The sequence below is a fragment of the Myotis nattereri genome (assembly GCF_964212035.1).
Source record: "Myotis nattereri genome assembly, chromosome: 3".
NCBI classification, from domain to species: Eukaryota; Metazoa; Chordata; class Mammalia; order Chiroptera; family Vespertilionidae; genus Myotis; species Myotis nattereri.
The window spans coordinates 166,202,424-166,228,392 of NC_138077.1; the positions used below are offsets into that span (position 1 = coordinate 166,202,424).

The 25,969-nt window shown below is 38.4% G+C and overlaps 1 protein-coding gene across 1 annotated transcript in view; it reads right to left on the reverse strand.

The window, feature by feature from the left end:
- LRRC7 (leucine rich repeat containing 7) overlaps positions 1-25,969 on the reverse strand; it is a 481,537-nt gene that overhangs the window by 117,831 nt on the left and 337,737 nt on the right. The window contains exons 9-11 of the mRNA XM_081085905.1: positions 20,297-20,371; positions 14,361-14,505; positions 7,884-7,956 (exon numbers count right to left, since the gene is read on the reverse strand). Coding sequence (XP_080942031.1) covers positions 7,884-7,956; positions 14,361-14,505; positions 20,297-20,371 — 293 coding nt within the window. The remainder of the gene's footprint in view (positions 1-7,883; positions 7,957-14,360; positions 14,506-20,296; positions 20,372-25,969) is intronic.

Below are 25,969 nucleotides of genomic sequence, written 5' to 3' on the forward strand. Positions count from 1 at the left end.
GCAGAAAGTCTTAGATGCACAATAGTCTATAATAAAATATAGACTATTCCACTATTCATAAAACACTTTCTGCATGTGATCTGGGGTGCCATTTAATAGGATCATAATAAAACTTCAATTCTAGCCCTTGAACTAAACCTCTGATCTATCATTTCTGAATTTTCTAAGGAAAATAATAATAGTACTTAATTATTATTATTTTTATTTCATACAGATTTCTTATTAAAGTGTACTATAAAATTTTAGAAATTTAGTCTATTTTTGCCATATGTGTAGGTGCAAAACATTTGTATGCAGATGCTATCATTAAGTGAGAACATAAGTTAGACAATAGTTGTCATAATTTTACTATCCAATCCATGGTGTGATATAGAACAGAAATCTTCAAAATTTTTCTTCTTAAGATCCTTTTACATTCTAAAAAAGATCACTGGTAACCCTTAAGAACTTTTGTTTATATGCTTTATGTTTATTGATATCTACCATATTTTAATTTAAAACAGTAATTTTAAAAATATTTATTTTTTGCTCTTAAGTATCAAGAAAAAAACAATGACATGTTAATATAGGTAACATATTTTTATACAAAGTACCTATATTTTCCAAAACAAAAACATTGAGTGAGAAGAGTGACATTCTTTTTATTTTTGCAAATCTTTCAATGTTTGGCTTAATAATACCCAACTCGATTCTCTTACATACTTATGTATTCAATATGTTGGGGTACATTGTTTTGAGTGAATTATATAAAATAAATCCAGCCTCACATAGATATGTAGTTGCAAAGGGAGAAAAATTTAAAAGCCTTTTAAAATAATAATAATAATTATTATTTTTTGCTATTACACCAAAACTTAACAGTAGCAGTTTCTTAGGGGATAATTGCAATGTGCAATCTGAAATTATATTAATGAACTTTTCTTTCTCTTTATACCAATACATTAAAATCAACTGGTCTGTTTTCCATTTTGAATGGGTCTCTTATTCATGTCAGATTTTATAACTCATGCATTAGTTTGAAAAACGTTGCTTCACTGAATTAAACAAATTTTCCAAATGTTGGCACATTCATAATATCAGAAAAGCCTTTAAGTATTGGGGAGCTTTCAAGCTCACAGCAGCAGATAAAATTTTCCAAAATTCTAATTTTTGCTTAATAGCTCTAATTTTATTGTTGGCAACAAACACTGTCAGTTGTTTTCTTGAACTGTCAAGCTCACTTTGTTCATTTTTGGCAAAATGTGTGCCAAATACCCAAGTCTAAATAGCCCAGTTTGTCAGTTCTTCTTCTTTTTTAATAGACATTATTTTTTTAGAGCTGTTTTAGGTTCACAGAACAATTGAGCAGAAGAGATAGAGTTTTCCCGTATACTCCCTACTGCTTTATAAAAAAAGTTCTGCTTTTGTGATTGGACTAATCTAACACTTCCCTTTTATTTTCCCTGAAACAATAATCAGAGGATGATAAAGGCACTGAAAATAACTTTAAAAAGTGAGCTTTTATGATAAGATTATTAACCTTTATCCCTGTAAACCAGTATCAACCTTTGAATTAATTAGGCCCATTTATCTTTGATAATTCTTTTTCATACTTTTACGGAAAAAAAAGTATCAATTTTTTCCAATTATTTTATTTTTAAAATTTTTATTGTTGAGACTATTACAGATATTCCCCTTATTCTCCCCCATTGTTCCCCTAAACCCAGTTCCCACCCTGCACCAAGCCTTCACAACCCTATTGTCTGTGTCCATAGGTAATGCATATATGCATATAAGTTCTTTGGTTAATCTCTTCCTGCTTCTCACATCCTCTGCCTCCTTCCCTCTGTTCCATGTTTCCACACCTCTGGTTCTATTTTATTCATCAATTTATTTTATTCATTAGATTCCTTGCTCATTTATTTTGATTTTTAGATTCAATTGTTGATAGATATATATTTATTGCCATTTTATTATTCATTTAAAATATCTTTACTATTAAAAGTATTATATATGTCCCCTTGTTCATATTCTCTCTCTCTCTCTCTCTCTCTCTCTCTCTATATATATATATATATATATATATATATATATATATATATATATATATATTTTATTCAGAGAGGAATGGAGAGGGAGGGAGAGATAGAAACATCAATGATGAGAGAGCCACTGATCAGCTGACTCCTGCACAGCCCCTACTGGGGATAGAGCCCAGAACCCAGGCATGTGCCTTGACCAGAATTGAACCATGACCTCCTAGTTCATAGTTTGGTGTTCAACCACTGAACCATGCCAGCTGGGCTTTTTTTTTCTCCTCTTCCTCCTTCTCCTCCTTCCTAACTGCTTTTCTCTTTCTGCTTTTAAGATTCTCTCTTTGTCTTTTGCCCTTGGCATTTTAATTATGATCTGTCTTGGTGTGGGTCTCTTTGGGTTCCTCTTGTTTGGGACTCTCTGTGCCTCCTGAACTTATAAGTCTATTTCTTTCACCAGGTAGGGGAAGTTTTCTGTCATTATTTTTTTTCAAATAGGTTTTCAATATCTTGCTTCCTCTCTTCTCCATCTGGCACCCTTATAATGCAAATGCTGGTATTGTCCCAGAGGATCCTTACACTATCTTCATATTTTTTGATTCTTTTTTCTTTTTGCTCTTCTGATTGGGTGTATTTTGCTTTCTCATATTCCAAATCATTGATTTGAGTCTCAGAATCCTCTACTCTACTGTTGAATCCCTGGAAATTATCCTTTATTTCAGTTAGTGCATGCTTAATTTCTGACTGGTTCTTTTTCATGTCTTTAAAATTCTCACTAAGATCCTTGAAAATCTTAGGAAGTCCCTTGAAAATCTCACTAAGGTCCTTGAGCAACCTTATAACCATTGTTTTGAACTCTGTATCTTGTAATTTGCTTGCTTCCATTTCATTTAGTTCTTTTTCTGGAGATTTCTTCTATTTTTTTTCATTTGTGACATGTTTCTTTGTCTCTGCATTTTGGCTGCTTCCCTGTGTTTGTTTCTATGTATTAGGTAGAGCTACTATGTCTCTTGGAATTGGTAGAGTGGCCGTTTGTAGTAGGTATCCTGTAGGACCCAGTGACTCAGCCTCTCCAATCACCTGAACTGGGCACATTAGGTGTGCCCCTGTGTGGGCTGTGTGCACAGTCTTTTTGTAGTTGAGCCTTAATTGTTGGTGTCACTGGGAGAAATGAACCTCCAGGCTAATTGGCTGTGATGACCAGCTGCAACTGTAGTGGAAGAGTTGCTGTGCAGGAGTTATCCTTACTGAGTAGTCTGCAGATGGCTTCTACCTGTGTTTGGCACGGAAGTGAGGCCAAGCTGTTTTAGGCCTTTTTTTTAAGTTCTTTATTGTTGAAAGTATTACATATGTCCCCTTTTCTCCCCATTGTCTGCTTCCAGCCTACACCCAGCCCCAGCCCCAGCCTTTAACACCCCCCTATTGTCTGTGTCCATTGGTTATGCTTATATGCATACAAGCTTTTTTGTTGATCTCTCTCCCCCAATCCACGCTCCCCTGCCTTTCCTCTGATGTTTGACAGTCTGTTTGATGATTCTATTTCTCTGGATCTTTTTTTTTGTTCATTAGTTTATGTTGTTCATTATATTCCACAATGAGTGAGATTATCTGATACTTATATTTCTCTGACTGGCTTATTTTGATTGGCATAGTGCTCTCCAGGCATCTATGCTGTTGTAAATGGTAAGAGTTCTTTCTTTTTTTATAGCAGCCTAGTTGTAAATTGCGCTGCTATAAACAGAGGGGTGCATATGTTCTTCCTGACTGGTGTTTCTGATTTCTTGGGATATATTCCTAGAAGTGGGATCACTGGGTCAAATGGGTCAAATTTTTAATTTTTTGAGGAAACTCCATACTGTTCTCCACAGTGGCTGCACCAGTCTTTATTCTCACCAGCAGTGCATGAGGGCTCCTTTTCCTCCTCATCCTCACCAGCACTTGTCATCTGTTGATGATAGCCATTCTGACTGGTGTGAGGTGGTACTTTATTGTTGTTTTGATTTGCATCTCTCAATCATTAATGACTTTGAGCATGTTTTCATATGCTTCTTGGCCTTCTATATGTCCACTTTTAAGAAGTTTTTTATTTAGGTCCTTGGCCCATTTTTTGATTGGATTGTTTATCTTCCTTTTGTTAAGTTGTCTGAGTTCCCTGTAAATGTTGGACATTAAACCCTTATCGGATATTACATTGGCAAATATGTTCTCCCATGCAGTGGGCTTTCTTGTTATTTTGTTGATGGTTTCTTTTGCTGTGCAGAAGCTTTTTATTTTGATGCCCATTTGTTTATTTTCTCCTTAGTTTCTATTGTCCTAGGAGATGTGTCGGTAAACATATTGCTTCCAGCTATATCTGATATTTTGCTGCCTATGGATTTTACTAAGATTTTATGGTTTCCCATTTTACATTTAAGTCTTTTATCCATTTTGAGTTTACTTTTGTGTATGGTGTAATTTAGTGGTCAAGTTTCGTTTTTTTGCATGTATCTGTCCAATTTTCCCAGCACCATTTATTGAAGAGACTGTCTTGACTCCATTGTATGCTCTTGCCTCCTTTGTCAAATATTAATTGAGCATAAAGGTTTGGATCAATTTCTGGGTTCTCTGTTCTGTTACTTTGGTCTATATGCTTGTTCTTGTGCCAGTACCAGGCTGTTTTGAGCACAGTGGCTTTGTGATATAACGTTGTGCTATAACTTGGTGTCCAGTATTGTGATCCCTCCAAATTTGTTCTTTTTTTTTCAAGATTGTTGCAACTATTTTTTTTTGTTTTGTTTTTTATTCCATATAAATTTTTGGAGAGTTTGTTCTAGGTCTGTGATATATACCATTGGTATTTTAATAGGGATTGCATTGAATTTTTAGATTACTTTGGCTAGTATGGACATTTTCATGATGTTGATTCTACCAATCCATGAACACAATATATTCTCCCACATGTTTATATCTTCCTCTACCTCTTTCTTCAACAACCTGTAGTTTGCTTAATAATGCTTATTTCAAGTGCAGGTCTTTTATCTTCTTAGTTAAGTTTATTCCTAGGTACCTTAAATTTTTTTTTGTTGCAATAGCAAATGGGATTGCTTTTTTAGTTTCTCTTTCTGTGAGTTCATTACTGGTGTATAAAAATGCCAATGATTTCTGGGTGTTAATTTTGTATCCTGCTACATTGCTGAATTCATTTATTAAATCAAGTAGTTTTTTGATGAAGTCTTTAGGGTTTTCTATGTACAATATCATGTCATCAGCAAATAATGACAATTTTACTTCTTCTTTAGCAATTTGGATGCCTTTTATTTCTTCTTCTGGTTTGATTGTTATGGCTAGAACTTCCAGTAGTATGTTGAATAGGAGTGGTGAAAGTGGGCATCCTGTCTTGTTCCTGTTCTTAGGGGAAATGGTTCTAGTTTTTGCTCTTTAAGTATGATATTGGTTGTAGGTTTTTCATATAAGGCTTTTATTATGTTGAGGTATGATCCCTCTATTCCCACTTTGATGAGATTTTTGATGAAGAAAGGGTGCCTTTTATTGATAGGTATGGGGCAGGCTAATGCTAGCTGCTGCTTGTTTGAGAAATTTTAGGAATCTCTGAAGCCTGAGCCAGAACAGGCCATTCATATGGAAAAACCACTGAAAACAGCTTGGGTGGGGCTGTAAATTGGATGGGGCAGGGTCTCATGGATCACCAGGGCAGATCAAACAGTGAGAGACAGGCTGATAGAAATTTAGATATGGCTTCCAGTTATCTCTGCTATGGGGTGGGGGTGTCTCGGCATAGGAACAATGCCCCCCTGTGAGCACCTGTGTCTGGGAGAAGGCTGCCCCAAGTTCTTGCTCCAATGACAGACACTTCACCTCCTTCCTGTATGTCCTTGGATCTCCCTGAGCCATTGCCCCAGCATTGGAGTTTAGAGGGACGAGTCCATGTAAGTTTGTGTGCTGGCCCTTTAAAAGGAACTGCCAGAGTCTCTAGCAACCTCTGCATCACTCATCCATAATCCCTGATGGTTTTTATAGCCTGAAGTTATGGGGAGGGGTCTGGGGAGAGAAACTCTGGAACTCTGAGCTAGGGGTCTGCTGTGGGGCTTGGACCCTTTGCTCCTGATGGGAGGCATCCACAGGCAAGATATCCCTCCTGATTGAAAAAAAACACCACATGTGGGTATTGACCTGCCCATTCCAAGCTTCCACCCCTCCTATCAATCTTGATGTACTTTCTTTACTTCTCTAGCTGTAGGACTTTTTTCAGCTAGATTTCAGGTAGTTCTGAATGATAGTTATTCTATATTTTAGTTGTAATTTTGATATGGTTGTGGAAGGTAGCAAGCATTCCAGCCACCTATTGCCACCATGTTGGTTCTCTCCAAAAAGTATCAATTTTTAAAAACTAAAATGAAAACTAAATATTTAAATAACCTAGCATAAAATTTACTTGCATACTGAAAAAGAAACTTTTTTTGGTCTGTTTTTACATTATCAAAACTCTTTGACTTATCTTCACAGAGCTGGAGTTATTAGTTTATATAAATTTATATAAGAAATATGAACATAAGTGGTAAAATACCAATCATAACTTTAGTAGAGATAAATGAAGTTGAATTCATTATTGATCTAACAGGAAAGATTAGTGCCTAAGAAAATAATAAGATAGGAAAGCCTTTAAAAGGCATCAGACTGATAAAGATAATTATTTTTGTGTACCCCTAAAGAAAGTAAATATGGCTCTACTTTATATTGGAGAAAATGGAAGTAATTGTAGAACAAAACATATGGTATAGTAAGGACACAAAAATATTAAAAAATGATTGAGACTTTTATTACTCCCCAAAGTCTGAACATTAGAATTTAAATTTAGCCAATGAAATTTTCCATATCAGTGGTTACTTGCCAACTTGGGGTGAAGTAAAGTGGAAAAGGCACCAGAAAACCTTTGGGATTGAAGGATATTTTCACTATCATGATGGTGGCAATGGTTTCATGCCTTTTTGTCTATGTCAAAACTTATTGCATTGTAAACTTTAAATATATGCAGCTTATTGCATGTCAGTTATACTTAATCAATATGTTTTTTAAAACTTCCCCCACCCCAAGTACACCCAAATCTGTTAAGTTACAGAGTTATATAACTCTTCATTGAGATGTGGAGCAAGATCCCTATAAAATGGTCTTACATAATTTCAGAATGAAGACCACCTTATTGATTTCTCACTTTATATAAGTTGTAGACAAAAGCATTTCAGTGAAACATTGGTAAGAATATATACTTCTTAAATAATTGAGAACCAAATGCTAAAGTCAACAAAAAATTAGATATAAATTGCTCTCAAATAAATAACGTATGTTTTATCCTTAAAATGCAATGCTAACCTTTCATGTTGAAACTTTTAAACAGTGCAAGCTAAAACAGATGGTTATCTCCTTAATTTCTAAAATACATTATAATTCTATAATTATCAAATATTACTAATAATGTAATGGTAACATATACATAATGCACATTAAATTGATTTTATTTTTTTTAAGACATTCAAATGAATTTAGAGTTACTTCACAGTCAAAACATCAAATTAATAATGTGTAAGATTAAGGGCAAGAGTATAATTGAAGGTTGGGTAATCACTTTCTTATGAAAGAGTCATGGTTAAGCATTTTTCATGATTTTATATAGTTGGGTGTCAATGTGATATTTAGGTATAAAACTAAATTAAGATATATGACATTTCTAACTAAATACAATATGGTCTAAAATAAGCTTACATATGAATAAGATTATTGGTATCTGTAGTGGAAAATGTTTTGATTTTAAAAACTCAACCAATCCTTCTGTTTCTGGCTTCAGAGAGGCTGACTGTGTGAAACTTTGGCACTTACTTTCCGATTGTATTGGGTAACATTGTAAGTTGATTGTCGTCCACTTTCAGAGTAGTTAGTTTTTTCAACAGTCCTAAAACAGAGAAGTTTTATTAATATACAAGAACAGATTTCTGATGGAAAATGCACTATAAAAGAGATAAAATAATTACTTGTGATGAATGTTTGTTATGCTAATTGGCTGCACTCTGCTTATATAAACCTACAAACTGATATCTGTGTGCAGTCTAGTTTTGACCTTCCAGTTGCAAAAAATTACTTATGTCAACAGGAGTTCAAGTTCATCAATGCAGACAAGTAAACAAAACATAGGCTCCATAGAAACTCGAGTTGACAGTGATACTGCCACATTTCCATTTTCTATTATGCAGCAATTGGACCAGATGATATTTTTCAAGGCAGATGTGACTTAATATTTAATTAATTCCTAAGCACTAATAACTAACATTCCTGTTGTCATACAAATGGAAAACAAATCTGAATTAAGCCCAATAATTAACAAATGGGTACTGAATTAGTACAATGCAGTGGTTATAATTATAGACTTGGAAAATTACTACATATGATGTCATACTCTTTTTGTTACCATAAAACCTTGACTTGGATCAGCAGTAAGCACAAAATGTTGAAATTTTAATACACTATGCAGAACTTGCCAAGAATGAAATTTCAACTATTTATCTCTGCTGTCTGATTTATGCTCTCCACACCCATATTGCTTGCTCTACTCCCATGGTTTTAATGAATATTAACCACAGAGTAATTGAGAACTACTTCCTTTATCCAGCTATAACATCTACATTAATAACAGACGAATATGTAAATTGACCATCCCTCCATGACACCCATAGCCAATGAGGAGAAAATATGCAAATTAGTGGGACAAAGATGGCGGTAGCCACAGAGCCAGCCAGAGCAGGTGGGAGGCTTGGGTTGCCCCTGGAAACAGAGGAAGCCAAGCTTCCCACCTGCTTGGACTAGCAGCCGAAGGAGGGGCCTGTGGGCTGTGACCATGGAGCCGGCCTGGGCGCATGGGAGGCTTGGGTTGCCGGGGCCGGCCGCTGAGGGAGGGGCCTGAAAATGGCCCAAAGCCCCTCACCCAGGCTGGCCCCACCACCATGGGGTGAGGGTCCCTGCTAGGGGGTGTGGTCAGCCTGCAAACAGCCATCAGCCCCTTACCCAGGCTGGCCACGCCCCCATGGAGTGAGGGTCCTGGCTGGGGGGCATGGTCAGCCTGAAAACAGCCCTCAGCCCCTCACCCAGGCTGGCCACGCCCCCCCAGTGGGGACCCTCACCCCAATGGGGGCATGGCTGGCCGGCAAACCACCATAGGCCCCTCGCCCAGGCCGCCCTGCCCCTCAAGGGAACCCCCACCCTGATCCGGGACACCCTTCAGGGCAAACCAGCTGGCCCCCACCCATGCACCAGGCCTCTATCTATACTAATAAAAGGGTAATATGCTAATTAGACTGGGAGACCTTCTAGGAGACCTCCCGGACGTTCTTCTGGACAAAGCCAGAGGTAGAGGCGGTAAGGGGCCAAGAGGGGAAGGCAGCTGTATGTGATCAGGCCGGTGGGGGGTCTGTTGGGGGTGATCAGGCCAGTGGGGGGGGGGCAGTTGGGGATGAGCAGGCCTTCAGTGGGGGTCAGTTGGGGGCAAGCAGGCTGGCGGGGGGAGGGGGGTGAAGTTGGGGGTGAGCAGGCCAGCAGGGGAGCAGTTGGGGGTGATCAGGCTGGTGGGGGGGGCAGTTGGGGACAAGCAGGTTGGCAGGGGGGCAGTTGGAGGCAAGCAGGTGGGCAGGCAGAGTGGTTAGGGGCAATCAGGCAGGCAGGCAGGTGAGCGGTTAGGAGCCATCATCCTGGATTGTGAGAGGGATCCCAGATTGGAAAGGGTGCAGGCCGGGCTGAGGGACACCCCTCCCCCCCATGCATGAATTTTATGCACTGGACCACTAGTAACATATAATATCAATATGGCTTAAATAGCCAAAATCCAAGGACAAAGCATTAATAGCTGGCTAATTTTTTTGTTTTACATTAGAAATATGCACATATATTCTAGACTACTTGTTTTGCAGAAAACTTCTGATGGGTACAAGTTTGTGTTTGGGAAATGCCGTTAAGCAAAGTAAAACAGATTTTTTTAGTGAAGTTTTTCTATGAGTTTTTAATATATTACTGTAGCAATGTGTCTGTCCAAAGTTATGGCATTTGTGTACGTACCTGAGGATTATCTCGTGCAAGCAGTGTTTTGTGAACAGGCTTTGAGAAGATTATGCCCACCCATTGCAAGTATTGTAAGGATTCCTTAAAGGCCTAGAGTAAGTCACAAAAACTCTGAAATAAAGCTGTGGCTGCACTTTAAATTGCAGTGTGATCGGTTACACAGTCTTCAGAGGCACTCACAATCTCTACTCTGAGGGAGAGAAATGTGATCCCTGTCAGACTGTTTGGAAAAAATGCCCGTAATATTTAGAGCTTAATACATCAGCGCGTGACCCCAGGACACAGTACTGAAAACAGCCCAGCATCTGAAAACGAGGACAATGCACACTGGGGTCATTTATCTCGGAAGCTGGGACACCCACTGCCATATTCATCTCTGTTCAAAGGGTGACTGAGTCACCTTAGCTTCTCTGGTGTGTACGTTAAAATATCAACCTTGAACGTGTAAAAGAACTCCTGAGCTTGCTCATCAATTGTGAAAAGAAAACAGGGCTATGACTCATAGGTAAATTTTCTATGACTTGTTAACTCTGATCAAACTGGTGGAGCTGGAGGAGGGCTGATTTTCTCAACATCACTTGACGGGGTCACAAGAAGTTTTGGGCTGAGCCAACACCAGGAAGCCAGCTAGGTCTCAAAGCTTTCTTTAAGAGCATTGCAGTCCCCAGGTGTGATGTAGTAGTGAGAAAATTGTGAGTCAGGTTAAGAATTCAGGCCAAAAGATTGATGTAAGAGATGTTTCTAAAGAATGGGGGAGTGGCTCTGACAATTGACAGACATTTCTACAGTTTTGAAAGTTGAAGTAAGTTAGACCTCCCTGCTTAGTTCCATGTCAGTGTATTGGAACCTCACTCATTTGTGATGTGGTTACTTTGTCACTCATATATTCCATCCAAGAGGCACTTCTTGAACAGATACTGGAGCTTTTATAGGCACCTGATTGCCCTTGGAATGGTATTACGCCAGTGGCCTCACCATCATTGCTACTCATTATTTTCCTCTGGCAGATAATTCCTTCACTGCATTTCTATATCACATCTGCTTGGACTCTCCTTGTCTACCTTACAGGAACCAAAAGTATTTCATCTTATTCTTTGCCTTCTACTTTCACCCTTCCCCAAGTCCCAACCTCTTTACCCTATACTCCAAACTAGGAAGTACTAAAGAGAAAGAAAAAGGAGGCCTTTTACCATGATTTTAGCTATTAATATATAATTAGTAGTAAATATATTTAAATATTAATGTAATTTATTTAATACTATAGCTGATATTTACATGAAATTTATACACATGCAATAGAATTTTAAAAGCCTAAATACTGTGCACTCATTCAATCTAAGATTATAATAATAATTACACTATTATAATAGCTAATATTTAGTACTTACTATGTTCCAGGTGATATTGCAAGCAATGTTACATAGATTAATTCATTTATTCTTCAAGGTCACAGAGCTAGCAGAAAAGCCAGGATCTGAACTGCTAATTTCCTAGCCTACTTTCTTAAAGGAAGATAGTTTAAACAAATAATTACAACATATTTTATCTCTTTATGTGATATTTTTATTTCCAGGATTTCTAATTGGTTATTTTTTAAAATAACTACCTGTTCTTAGTCATAGCTTCTGTTTTTATTTTATAAGTTATTATTTTGAGACAAACATTTTTCTTCCTTTTATCTATTTGAAGATCTAAACATACTTAAACTCTTTTTTTTTATTGCTTGATGACTTCAGTTTCCCTTGGGTAAACTTTCCTACTTGTTTGAATATTCGAATTGCCATAATAATATTAGCTTAAATTTCTTTTGGTTTACATGCTCATTTGTGAGGGTGTATGTATTCTCATTATCTATGCTCACCCCTGCCTGTCTGGCAGTTTCATGATTATCTCCACCTGACCCTCACGTTTCTGGAGTTCAGAACTAGGTCTTACATTAGCAACACGATGTTCTCATCCCATGTGGATATTGCAAATCTAGTCCAAACCAGCTTGTGACTAGCCACAGTTTCCAGCAGTGAATCTTTATATGTTCTTGCCTTCCACCCTAGCTTCACATATTAGCTGTAGGTTTTTGCAGCAGTCTCTCTTCACAGATAAGGGGTTCCTTCTTCAATCTCCTGTAAATTTGAGTTCCCTTGTTATGTTTAAGGTGTTTTTTTTGTTTGCTTTTTTCACAGCAGGAAAGGAATGTAAGTCTGCTACTGCTGTTTGAGGTCTGGAGTCTCTCAGGCCTGGGGTTACTGGTATGTTTTTATTCTATCTCAGGTTAAGGTAGATGCTCATTCTTCTTAGTATGTCGAAATTATTTTCTGAATATCTGAGGAGCACTTACCATATACCAGGTATAGTTCTTGCTATCAACGAGGCAGTAACGATATGAGTTATTTTTCTATTCTCATTATGTCTTTGAAGAGGTATGGAGTGGTGTTTGAGTAGGAGTGTATCTTGACTGGAGAATGCTCTTTTTACCATTATACTACCTTACCTTCTGTTGCACAAAAGACTATTTCCTAAACTTGCTTGATCATAGGTTTGATTTAGGATGTTTAATAAACATACAGATTAGAGGGCTTATCACAAACTTACTGAATAAGAATTTTCAGAGTGAGAGTGTGGAAATGTGTAAGTGTTTAATAAAGCACTCAGATAAGTCTTATGACAGAGCAGATTGGAGAAATCTATACTAATAAAAGGGTAATATGCTAATTAGACCAGACATCTTCTGGACATCCATCCAGATGTCCTTCTGGAAAAAGCCATGGTGGCTGGGGCCAAGGCAGAAGCAGTTAGGAGTGATCAGGCTGGCAGGGGAGAGCAGTTAGGGGTGACCAGACCAGCAGGGGAGGGCAGGTAGGGCAACCAGGCTGGCAGGGGAGGGCAGTTAGGGGTGACCAGGCTGGCAGGGGAGCAGTTAGGGGTGATCAGGCAGGCAGGCAGAGGCAGTTAGGGGCAACCAGGCAGGCAGGGGAGCAGTTAGGGGTGATCAGGCAGGCAGGGGAGCAGTTAGGGGAGACTAGGCTGGCAGGCAGAGGTGGTCAGGGGCTATCAGGCAAGCTGGAAGAGGCAGTTAGGTGCTATCAGGCAGGCAGGGGAGCAGTTAGGGGCATCAGGCAAACAGGCAAAGTGGTTAGGGGCGATCAGGCAGGCAGGTGAGCGGTTAGGAGCCAATGGTCCCGGATTGAGAGAGGGATGTCTGACTGCCTAAACCAGCAGTTGGACATTTCCCAAAGGGTCCTGGATTGGAGAGGGTGCAGGCTGGGCTGAGGGACGCCCCCCTCTCCCCCCCCACCGACCCCATGCATGAATTTTGTGCACAGGACCTCTAGTATTGTTATAAATATGTGATTATATAAACCAAAAAGTCATCAAATTGAGAAGGAAAAGAAAAGCTATCCTGTCTTGTTAAAATTACATTCTCAATTAGCCTGAACATGAAAGTAATAGGATACTAAAGAATAATTTGGGAAACTACCTTGTCTTCTAGCTTCCCTTCAACAAGGCTGCCTCAGTTGTGACTTAATTTTCAGAAGGATTAATAAGTTCCAGAACATATGACATGTTTAATTCAGAGTGTTAAAAACCATATTCCAAAGTTAAGTTATTTGATGATTACCCTACTTGATGAGTTCTCTCATAAATAATAGCAAGATAACTATGCAAAAAATTTACTCATTATTTAAATTAGATTCTTTTATTATTCTACTAATATAAAAATTTAAAACAAAAGTGGATTGAATGCTTAATATATACTAACAAGTTATCTGCCCTCATGAATCTCAGCATGTAAAAGACAATATGTCTTTTTAAAATAATAGAAAATAAAATAAAGATATTTTATATTTATTGTATATTTATCTTATTTCTAGATCATAGCAATGTTACAATAGTATCAAAAATAGATTATAGCTACACCATGTAAATAGAAGCTACTGTAATAAAATTACTGTAAATCTAAGATATATATATATATACTCCTTACAATAACATTTTCAGTTAGGAGATCTGAAAAAATTTAAATATGTCAATTTAGTAAGATCATTTTCATAAGAGAGCCTTCTTGAATTTGATAACGAGTTACCATCTCATTTTAAGATAACAGTAAAATACTATTTTCTCATCTTGAATAATGAACTTGCTAATTTATTAATATCAAGCTAACAGTATATTCCCCACATCTACAGACAAACTATACTGCCAAGAAAGAAAATTACATATTTGACAAACATTTATGGCAAAATATATTCTCACCTATAGAGTCCGGCAACTGTTGCAACATATTGGATGACAGTAAGAGGTCCTCAAGGGCTTCACATCCGGAAATGTCCATGTCCACTGTTTCTATTCTGTTTTTTGACATATCCAGGTACACCAACATCTTTAACTTCCCTATAGACTTGATGACATTGCATAAACTCAGGGTTAGCTGAGAAACTTTCAAAAGACATTTTAAAGTTGTAAAAACCACAAATTAAATTAATTTTAAAAGAAGCTACAACAATAACAAGTGTTGGCAAGAATGTGCAGAAACTGTAACGCTTATACATCGCTAGTAGAAACATAAAATGGTGCAGCCACTTTGGAAAAAACAGTTTGGCAGTTCTTTGAAATGTTAAATTAGAGTTTCTATATGATTCAGTAATCCCTAGGTATGTGTTCAAGAATGAAACATATGTCTACACAGAAACACGAATGTTCGAAACAGTATCATTCACAATAGCCAAAAAGTGGACACAATCCAACTGTCCATTAATTGACAAATAGATAAATACAATGTAGTATATCTGCATGTTGAAATATTATTTATAAAAAAAGTACTGATACATGCTACAAAATGTATGAACCTTGAAAACATATGCAATGAAAGATGCTAGTCACAAAAGTCCACCCATTGTATGATTCCATTATATGGCTATCCAGAACAGACTGATTTATAGGGAGTAGATTAGGGTTGCTAGAGGCTGGGGGAAGAAGGGAGTGGGAGTGACTGCTAATGGTGTCAGGGTTTCTTTTAGAGGTAATGGAAATGTTCTAAATTTAGATTTTGGTGATGACTGCACATCTATATGAGTGTTCTAAAAACCAATGAATTGCATTCTTTAAATGGGAAAATTTTATGATATGTGTATATCTCAATACAGCAGTTAAAAACACGCACAGCAATAATCTCAAAGTTGCCACTGAATTAAATAACATGAAGTTGCTACCAGAGCACCATATGTTGACATGTTGATTCTTAAAATTTCAAATGCATAAGAAAGGTTTTACACGGTGCTTTGGACTTTATACTAAGCAGATTCAATATTTTGTTCACTTAACAATACGTTTTGAGGATCTACTGTGAGTTAGGGCTTGTGTTATATACCAGAGAACCACCATGACGAAGTCAGCTAAGGATGGGGAGAGACTGGTCATGATACAGACAAAGTCTTTATCGTGAAGGAGCTCAGAGTAATGAAGGAAACCATCAAACAAACAAATGATTATCATACCCTGCGATATGGCACTGAAAAAAGCATGTAGGGAATGCCACAGAAGCATAGTCCTGCAAATTGCCTGGAAGACACTGCTCGTCAAGAAGAGAAGAACCCGTACATGGAAGAGAGAACAGCACATACATTCCCAGAGGAGTGTGAGAAAGCATGGCATGTTTGCGGAAGGTGAGAAATTCAAAGTGACAACATATCGTGATGAAGTTAGGATGGTAAGAAGCCAGCTGTTAAAAGGCCTTACATGTTACGCGGGGAGATATGCACTCTATCTAACAGGCACGGAAAGCTGTTCAGGGCTTTTCAGATGAAAAATGACATGACTGGACTTGTGCTTTGAAATAATAACTTCAGGGAATTGTAAGGAGAAGATTCGTGACTGGAGTCAGAGTGACTCATTAGGAAGATCTGGAAGCAGTTTAGCGGAGGAGGTGAGAGGGACCTGAATTCATGCAGAAGTGAGGATGAAGAGGCAATGGGCTCAAGAAAGATGTCGAAGTGAAATGATTGAGTAACTGATTGCTGAGCAGGGGGCAGGAATCAAGTCATACCTTGGGCAGAAAGCGAACAGTAATGGCTTAGTAGAGACAATGGACAATAGGACTTCAAGCAAGATGAAAGTCTTAATTTACCTTGTCTTTAAGGGCATGTCTTGCAAATAAATGTCTCACACATATCAGTGTTCAGTGGTTCATCTGCTTAGTCTACCTGTGTACACTTTACTATAGCGTGTCTACTTATTTGACAAAGTATAAATAACCAAATACAGAAAATAAAGTTATTACAAACACAAGCTCACAGCTGGCACTGTGCTAAGTACTTTATATTTATTATTTGATTTAATGCTTTATATTCTTGCCACTCAAAATGTGCTTCGCAGACCAGCAGCACTGGCACCACCTGGGGGCTTGTCTGTAATTTGGACGCTTAGACCCACTCCAGACCTACTGAGCCAGAATCTGTCCTTTCACTCACATTAAAGCTTAGAGGTTCAGGACTGTTACCCATTGGGTTCCCTGGGAAGCAGAGACAAAGAGAAGTTTATGAGAGAGTGTTCTTAGAGTCAATAACAGTGGGAAGAAAGAAGTAAGGAAGGACGTAGGATTGTGCAGATGAAGAAGTTGGGCTGTGATCAAGTCTTGAGGAAGTTTTCAGCTGACCCTTTATGGAACACTGAAATGGGAATTGCCTTAAAGTTGTCCTGAGTGGGGTGAAGGGGCCAGGCTTTTACACCCCTGCATGGATTGGTCATTGGATGGAGGTCTCCCAGAATAGGGATGTGACCCTGGGTGAGGAGGTTCTCTTCAGCTGAAGGCAGTTCCTGAAGAGGGTGGGGAGCTGCAAGCAGTATTCCCAGAAGCTGGGGAAATAGAGTAAGCTCTTCATTCCAGGAGGGTGATGCAGCATCGACTGCAAGTAACCTTCCAAGGTTACCCCATTAATAAGGGGTAGAGCGAAACTTAAACTCACCTTTATTGGATTACTCACTACAAAGCCTATTGATTATATTGGCAATTCTGCCCTCTAACTCCCAAAGTAACACAGCACTATGGCTCTAGCCCTGCTCCCTCCACTCCCAACAGTGGGAACAAAGTTAGGGAGTAGGTTAATACTTGCCAGACTAGGAACTGAGTACTTTGGGTGAGTCAGGCCAGAGAGCTGAGCTGCTCCCCATGCCTAGCAATATGTCATTTGGCAAAATACTGTCACTTTACTTACAGCTTTCCACCCCAAGGAACTGTTATGTTGCCTTATCTCATTCTTCTCTTCTGGTGAGGAAGGGAAAAATGATATATGTGTTTATGTGTGTTTATGTGTGTGTGTATCTTTTGTTCCTTTATTATGAGCAGCTTTCTTCTTTGAAGCTTCTTTCATTGCTATCTCTAGGACAACTCAATATTTTGGTTTAAAGTTTCTAAACATCTTTTTAAAAAAGCAAAACAAAATAATTCTTTGGCGTTTCTTTTTAATTTTTCTAAACTCTCACTCTCAAGCACCTTATAAAGGCAATAGTATCTTAGAGTGAAAAGGGTCTTGAGTCCCAGTATCTCAGAGTCCTTGAGGATATGGAGTGTCCCTCCAACAGCCCTCTGGACAGTGAAGCGAGGCCATGGTGAACAGTGGAGAGCAAATGGGAAGAGCAGAAGCCATCACAAGCAAAACAAGATATTGAAGTTTGTTTAAAAATAATTGTGGACTCAATACATTGTCTACTCATATTTTGGCTGATTGATCTCAGAGTGATGGTCACAAGACAGTTATATAGAAGAACAATTTTTCATCATTATCTACTTGCTTCTCTGATGTATGAAAACTACAGTGGAAAAATGATAGCCCAGGCTTCTACAATTATTTAAAAAGTACATTACCTTAACGTATTATGATAGATGAACTAATAATAAAATAAACTTGCTTTTATTCCTGTGTCTTATGACACTGAATTTTTAGGATTAATAATTCTGTGAAACAGACACATAGGCTGAAAATCACATTCAAGATTAGTCTTTCAAAGCCATGTGCTTCTAGGTAATTGTGTAACAGCTATTTGCCAGCACTGAAATGAGAAAGCCACACCTGTCTGACAGGGGAGCTGTGGGGTATTTCCACAAGAAGTATAGCAAAATGTAAAATTCAAGTGTACTCGCTAACATAAGAGATCTGCTTAAAGTTGTTAGTATACAAAAAAAAATCTACTATTGAAACAGACAAATTAAGCAGCATTATTTGTTTTACAGATTTCATATTACCTTGCCATTTAAATAATAAGCTTACTAAGGGATTTGAGTTCTGAATTAGTTTGCAAGATCAGATTTTGGGAATGTAAAGATTGTGAAAAGCAAGATAAACCTAATTCTCATTTGTACCTTCTACTAATTCTATAGCGATCAAACTTGGAACATCATAGTGAACAACAGCCTGGGAGTTGGTGCGAATTACAGTTCCACCATTTACCGGCTGTGTGACCTTGGGGCAGTCTCTTAGTTACTTACTCTTTCCATTTCAGTTTCCTCATCTATAACAGGGGGATGGTAAAAACCCATTTTCATAGTTATTATGAGGATTCAATGAGTCAGTATTTGTAAAACACCTAAATAGATGCCTAGCCCATGATAAATGCTGTGAGTTTTGAATAAATGAATAAACACAGTGAAGAAACACGTAGAAACATCTTGATTCCTCGATCTTGCACAGGAAATTGATGAGGATCTTACCTGTGTTGCCCCAGGATGTGTACATACCTTCAATATGGCACAAATCAAGCTGTACTGTGTGTATAGTGGAATCCAGATCTTTCTCTCTGTTATGTGTGAGTGAGCTCCTCAAACAAATATATTCAAGATCACTGAATATATTATCTTTGTAACCTTGACATTAGGATAGTTTCTGGTTCAGATGGGTGTATTTGTAAATGGTTTTTGAATAACTCAATAAATAGGAGATATGCATGCTTTTTTGGTTTGTGTCTGCAATGATGGCAGAAGTGTATTTTTTCGATAAGAAAAGAAAGCATTTTCCCCCTAATCTTTTGCCAGATTTTCTCCTTTATGTGGTCTCAGGCTTGTTCAAAAGAGAATAAGCTTCTTGTTCCTGTTGCTTTTGTAATCATTTAAAGAAATTTTCAATGTCAATTCAAAAGAGAAATAAAATTGGCTTATGGGAACGTGCAGCTAAATCTCAGTGGTGGAAGAAGGATTATGAATCTTCTGCCCTGGCTAATTAGCCTAATGGAGGAAGTTTGGAATTGGCTATCACCACTGGCAGCCTTGGGGCTGCTGTGTGTGTGTACACATGCTTATTTTAAAAATATATTTTTGTTTATTTTAGAGAGGAAGCGGGGTTGTGGGGGGAGGGGGAAGAGAGAGATAGAAACATCAATGATGAGAGAGAATCATTGATTGGCTGCCTTCTGCACACCTAGGGATTGAACCTGAAGCCCAGGCATGTGCCTTGACCAGGAATCAGAAGAGAACTGTGACTTCCTGGTTCATAGGTGGATGGATGCTCAACCACTGAGCCATGCTGGCTGGCCTACATATGCTTATTTGAATGTATGCATTGTGATAGGCAGAGGCAATGTTTTATGGAAAGTCATTCTTTCACTGGATGGAAAAAGAAGGAATAGTCACACTAAATGAGTTGATTGGCAAATCTGCTCAGGAGACACTGGACAGCCCATTTATTGAGGGAAAAATTTGACTATAATTTTACTTTCTGGTGTTACACCGTATAATCCTTGCCATTTAAAAAAAATTCAAATGGGCTTTACTAAATATCACCTGAACTAAGAAAGATTTTTTTATTTTGTGGAAGAGATCTAACAATATGATCAGAAACCATTTTCTAATTACCAAGAAGAGTAAGGATGATTGCACAAAACAAAGAGTTGGTATTGTATATGGCATTTGTTTTTACAATATAACAATATAAAATTTAAAAATAACACATGCAGAAAGAGATGACAAATATACTCCTAAGAGAACAAAAGAAGTCTTTCATACATTTTACATACCTGTAACAGCCACGAAGGGTACATGAAATACTCAAAAACAAGTTACTGAGAAACACTTGGAAACTGAACACTCCTAACAAATGTTTTACTACTTTGAAATGCAAACACTGAGATTTAAGAGTATCTTCAATTGCAGTTAGTATATAACACAGATGCTGGACAACATGGTATAATAAAAACTTACATACCCCAGGTAGCACTTGCAATGCGTTATTATCCATCCACAACTCCCTTAAATTTTGTATTTGATCCAAAACTTCAGGCTGGGAGAGAAGTGGGGAGAAAGGAAAGAGGAGAAGAAACCAAATTAATCTTTTCTTATTACAGTATAAGGTATAATTTCTTGGTCTGGAACTTATATTTGGGAATCTAATGTTAATCCTCTAAGAAATTCCAAATTTAACAAATCTTTAGCAAAACTGGTGGTCCCCGAATTAGCCAACCTAGAATTAATCTGAAAACAATCAGAACAACCTTTAAAAAACATGCTGCTGGGTATCAGTATGAAATTGCCTTCTCTACCCAGGAGAGTTGTGTGTTTCACATACTAGTTGTTTTTTTTTAAATATTTTTTATTGATTTCAGGGAGAGGGAGAGAGAAAATGATGAGAGTCACCTGCTGAGGATTGGGCCTACAACTCAGACATGTGCCCTGACTGGGAATCGAACTGTGATCTCCTGGTTCATAGGTTGATGCTCAACCACTTAGCCACACTGGGTGGGCTCACATTCAAGTTCTTAATACACAGACAATTTCATTTTTTATTTAATCAAACTGCTTACCTGAATTCTAAAAAAAAAATAAAAATGTATTCTCCTTTAACACCCTATAATTATCATTTGGAGCATTTATTACACTCTATTCAATAGGTGCATTGTTTCTGTGCACAGGTGGGGTCTGGTTGGCCACCCTGATGGGGGCCCATTGGGCCAGCTTGGCAGGGGGAAGGATAACGAGCGGTTGGCTCCTGATCGGTTGGGGGGTGGTAGGGGGTGGTGCCGGCCAGAGGGAAGGGCTGTGGGAAGTTGGCCAGCTAGCCCTGCCCTCAGTTGGGGTGTTGGGAGCTAATTGGGAGCAGGGTTGGCCGGGGGGCAGGGATTGGGGCACAGATCAGGCTGGTTTGCTGCCTCAGTGTGCATCATAGCCATCGGTTGTTCCAGTTGTTCTGGTTGTTCCGCCAGTCCAGTCGCTGGGCTTTTATATATATAGAAAAGCTTTTGAAGGGCAGAAAAATGTTTGTTTTTTAATCATTACAACCTCATATCCCCATTGTTTGCCACAGTACCTGACACACAGTAGGTTTTTATCATATGTGTTAGTGCCTTACATACTCCCCTCCAGGAATTACATTACCATGAGGTGATGACAATATGAATAAGACACACTCATTTTTTAAAATTAATCTTTTGTGTTGAGATTATTACAGATGTTCCTCTCCCCCCCCCCATAACTCCCCTCCACTGGGTTCCCACCCCACCCCAGGCCCTCGTCACCCTATTGTCTGTGTCCATAGGTATTGCCTACATGCAAATAAAATCTTTGACTAATCATTTCCCGCACCCCCTTCTCTCTTAGAATCATCAGTCTGTTCCATTTCCATGCCCCTGATTCTATTCCATCCACCAGTTTATTCTGTTCATTAGATTTTTTAAAAATTAAATCTTTATTGTTCAGATTATTACAGTTGTTCCTCTTTTTTTCCCCTCATAGCTCCCCTCCACCTGGTTCCCACCTCACTCTCTGCCCTTCCCCCTTCCCCCCCCCCACTGTCCTCATCCATAGGTTTATGATTTTTTTCCAGTCTCTTCCTGCACCCCCACAACCCTTTCCCCCCAAGAATTGTCAGTCCACTCCCTTTCTATGCCCCTGATTCTATTATATTCACCAGTTTATTCTGTTCATCAGATTTTTTATTCACTTGATTTTTAGATTCACTTGTTGATAGATATGTATTTGTTATCAGTAATTTTTATCTTTATCTTTTTCTTCTTCTTCCTCTTCTTAAAGGATACCTTTCAGCATTTCATATAATACTGGTCTGGTGGTGATAAACTCCTTTAGCTTTTTTCTTATCTGTGAAGCTCTTTATCTGACCTTCAATTCTGAATGATAGCTTTGCTGGATAAAGTAATCTTGGTTGTAGGTTCTTGCTATTCATCACTTTGAATATTTCTTGCCACTCCCTTCTGGCCTGCATAGTTTCTATTGAGAAATCAGCTGACAGTCGTGTGGGTACTCCCTTGTAAGTAACTGAATGTCTTTCTCTTGCTGCTTTTAAGATTCTCTCTTTGTCTTTTGCTCTTGGCATTTTAATTATGATGTGTCTTGGTGTGGTCCTCTTTGGATTCCTTTTGTTTGGGGATCTCTGTGCATCCTGGACTTGTAAGCTTATTTCTTTCACCAGGTAGGGGAAGTTTTCTGTCATTATTTCTTCAAATAGGTTTTCAATATCTTGTTCTCTCTCTTCTTTTGGCACCCCCATAATTCAGATGTTGGTATGCTTGAAGTTGTCCCAGAGGCTCCTTACACTATCTTCATATTTTTGGATTCTTTTTTCTTTTTGTTTTTCTGGTTGGGAGTTTTTTGCTTCTTTGTATTTCAAATCTTTCACTTGATTCTTGTGATCCTCTAGTCTGCTTTGGATCTCTGTATAATATTCTTTATTTCAGTCAGTGTATACTTAATTTCTAGTTGGTCCTTTTTCATATCCTCGAGGGTCTCACTAGATTTATTGAGGGTCTCACTAAATTTATTGGCGGTTTCTAGAAAATTCTTGATAACCTAATAACCATGGTTTTGAACTCTATATCCAGTAGTTTGCTTTCCTCCATTTCTGTCATTTGTGACCTGTTTCTTTGTCTTTGCATTTTGGCTGCTTTCCTGTGTTGATAGAGTGGCTTCCTGTGCTCGGTGTCCTATAGGCCCAGTGGTTCAGCCTCCCCAATTACCTGAGGTGGACACTCTTGGTACACCCCTTTGTGGGCTTTGTGCACAGTCTTGTTGTAGTTAAGCCTTTATTGTTGTAGGTATCACTGAGAGGAATTGACCTCCAGGACAATTGGCTGTGAGAATCAGCTGTGTTTATGGTGGGAGAACTTCTGTGCTGGAGACACCGTTCTCAGGCCCCGGGTCTCAGTGTCCCGTGGTAATATCTGCAAGCACCTCTTAGAGAAAGCCGCCCTTGAGTTCCACCCAATGCCAGACAGTCCAGTTTCTCCCTGTATGAGTCTGGGTCCCCAGAGACTCTCCAGGAAATGGAGCTCAGAGCAGTTGGGAGCTTGAGATTCCCTCCCGATTGAAAAAGACAACCGCGTCCTCAGTTGCCAGCCCTTTCTGCGTGCGCCTCCTTACCTCTGCCCTTTACTTCCGTACCTCCTCTGAGTCTCTGTGTGCTTTTCTCTTTTCCTCTAGTTGTAGAATTTCCACTCAGCCAGCCTTCCTGTGGTTCTGGATGATATCCGTTTTGTCTTTTAGTTGTATTTTTGAAGTGGTTGTGTGAGGCAGCAATTTCAGGTGTTTACCTATGCTGCCATCTTGGTTTCTCTCAGTCTAGGTTTTTCTGTTCAATAGATTTTTTATTCATTTGATTTTTAGATTCAATTATTGATAGATATGTATTTGTTGTCATTTTGTTGCTCATATTTTTTTATCTTTACCCTTCTCCTTCTCCTTCTCCAAAAATACCCTTCAGCATTTCATATAATACTGGTTTGGTGGGGATGAAATCCTTTCTTTTTCTTGTCTTTGAAGCTGTTCATCCAACCTTCAATTCTAAATGATAGCTTTGCTGGGTAGAGTAATCTTGGTTGTAGGTTCTTGCTATTCATCACTTTGAATATTTCTTGCCACTCCCTTCTGGCCTGCATAGTTTCTGTTGAGAATCAGCTGACAGTTGTATGGACACTTCCTTGTAGGTAACTAATTGTTTTTCTCTTGTTGCTTTTAAGAATCTCTTTTTGTCTTTTGCCCTTTGCGTTTTCATTATGATGTGCTTTGGTGTGGACCAGTCAGAAATTAAGCATACACTGACTGAAATAAAGAACAATATACAGGGATTCAATAATAGACTAGAGGATCTCGAGAATCAAATCAATGATTTAAAATACAAGGAAGCAAAAAAAAATACCCAACCAGAAGAGCAAAAAGAAAAAATAATCCAAAAATATGAAGATAGTGTAAGGGGCCTCTGGGACAACTTCAAGTGTACCAACATCCGAATTATGGGGGTGCCAGAAGAAGAGAGAAAGAAATTGAAAACCTATTTAAAGAATTAATGACAGAAAACTTCCCCTACCTGGTGAAAGAAATAGACTTACAAGTCCAGGAAGCACAGAGTCCCAAACAAGAGGGATCCAAGGAGGACCACACCAAGACCCACTCATTTCTTATCTCTTCATTTATCAACAAATAATTATTTGTTGTGGAGATGCCTACTGTAGGAAAGGCACAAATCAGAATCCACAGTTATTCAAACTTCGTTCCTGCCTTGACATAGCTAATAATTTAATTGGGGAGACGAATGTATATAAATAACCAGAACACAAGATAGCACATGGGAGGAAAGAATAATGTAGAGAAGTTCAGAGAAAGGAGAGAGAGAATATAACCAAGGTGTAACACATGGCACATGAGAAAACATTTTAATTACCTAAAAAAAAGTCTCTAAATTCTGTCTCCTGGGAAGCAGGCTGAATACAGAGGATAGAGGTTGCTATTGCTGCCAGCATCATTTCTTGATTTGTGATGACATTTTCCTGATTTCTCTTTAGAAATGATCAGTTCCCCAACTGTAAGGAGAGGTGTCCAGTGAAATAAAAGACTGAAGATGTCCACTCAGTTTTGGAAATAGTAGGACACTGGTAACCTTAGTGATAACTGTTTCATGCTATAATTATATATTATATAGAGTTGAAGATAAGAGGCAAATAAATGGGCACAACATAGATAGAATATTATTTGTAAAGTTTGGATGAGAAGAGAAAAGTTGAGGGGCTAGAAAGAAATTGAGGAAGTCAAGGGAAAAGAAAGTTGATAGAAAACACTAGCAAAGAGGGAAAGATTAAAGACATAAAATAGTATAAAATTAATGGAGTAAATTCAGACAAACAAGAAAAAAAGATGAGACTGATAGCACAAGAGAAGGTGCTGGCCTTGGAAAGAAGTGAGACACCTGAAGTTCAAGGGAAGATGGTAAGGATGGTGTGGATGTAAATGGGCATTATGTATAGGAGGGGGCTGAAGTTGAGAGAGAGCATGTCCGAAGGCCTCAAATTTTCTTTTAAAATGAAACAACATAACTATATATTTTAATTGATTTCAGAGAGGAAGAGAGAGAGAGAGAGAGAGAGAGAGAGAGAGAGAGAGAGAGAGAGAAACATCAATGATGAGAGAGAATCATGGATCAGTTGCCTCCTGCATGCCCCCGCTAGAGGTCAAGCCTGCAACCTGACCCGGTTAAGAATCCAACCTTGTCCTCCTAGTTCATAGGTCAATGCTCAACCACTGAGCCATGTTGACCAGGCTCAAATTTTCTTGATGAAGGAGGGATTAAGATGATCTGTTGAGCAGAAAGGGGCAAGGATTTTGATACATATAACACTTGGGGACTATGGTATATACTGAGTCATTTAAAGGGAATTAAAGAGGAAGGCAAAGACAATCAAAATAGCTCCATCAATGATAATTATTTTAATTCTTTGGGGGGCCAGCTGGGAGACTGACAGACTAGGGAAAAAACAAGATAATTCAGTTTTTCATGAGGTCAAAGAAGACTAGTAGGAATGAGAGATTGAAAGAATGAGACAAATTAAAAAATATTAGGAGAGAACAGAAGTTAGGAGCTTAAGATTTCTGAAGGGAT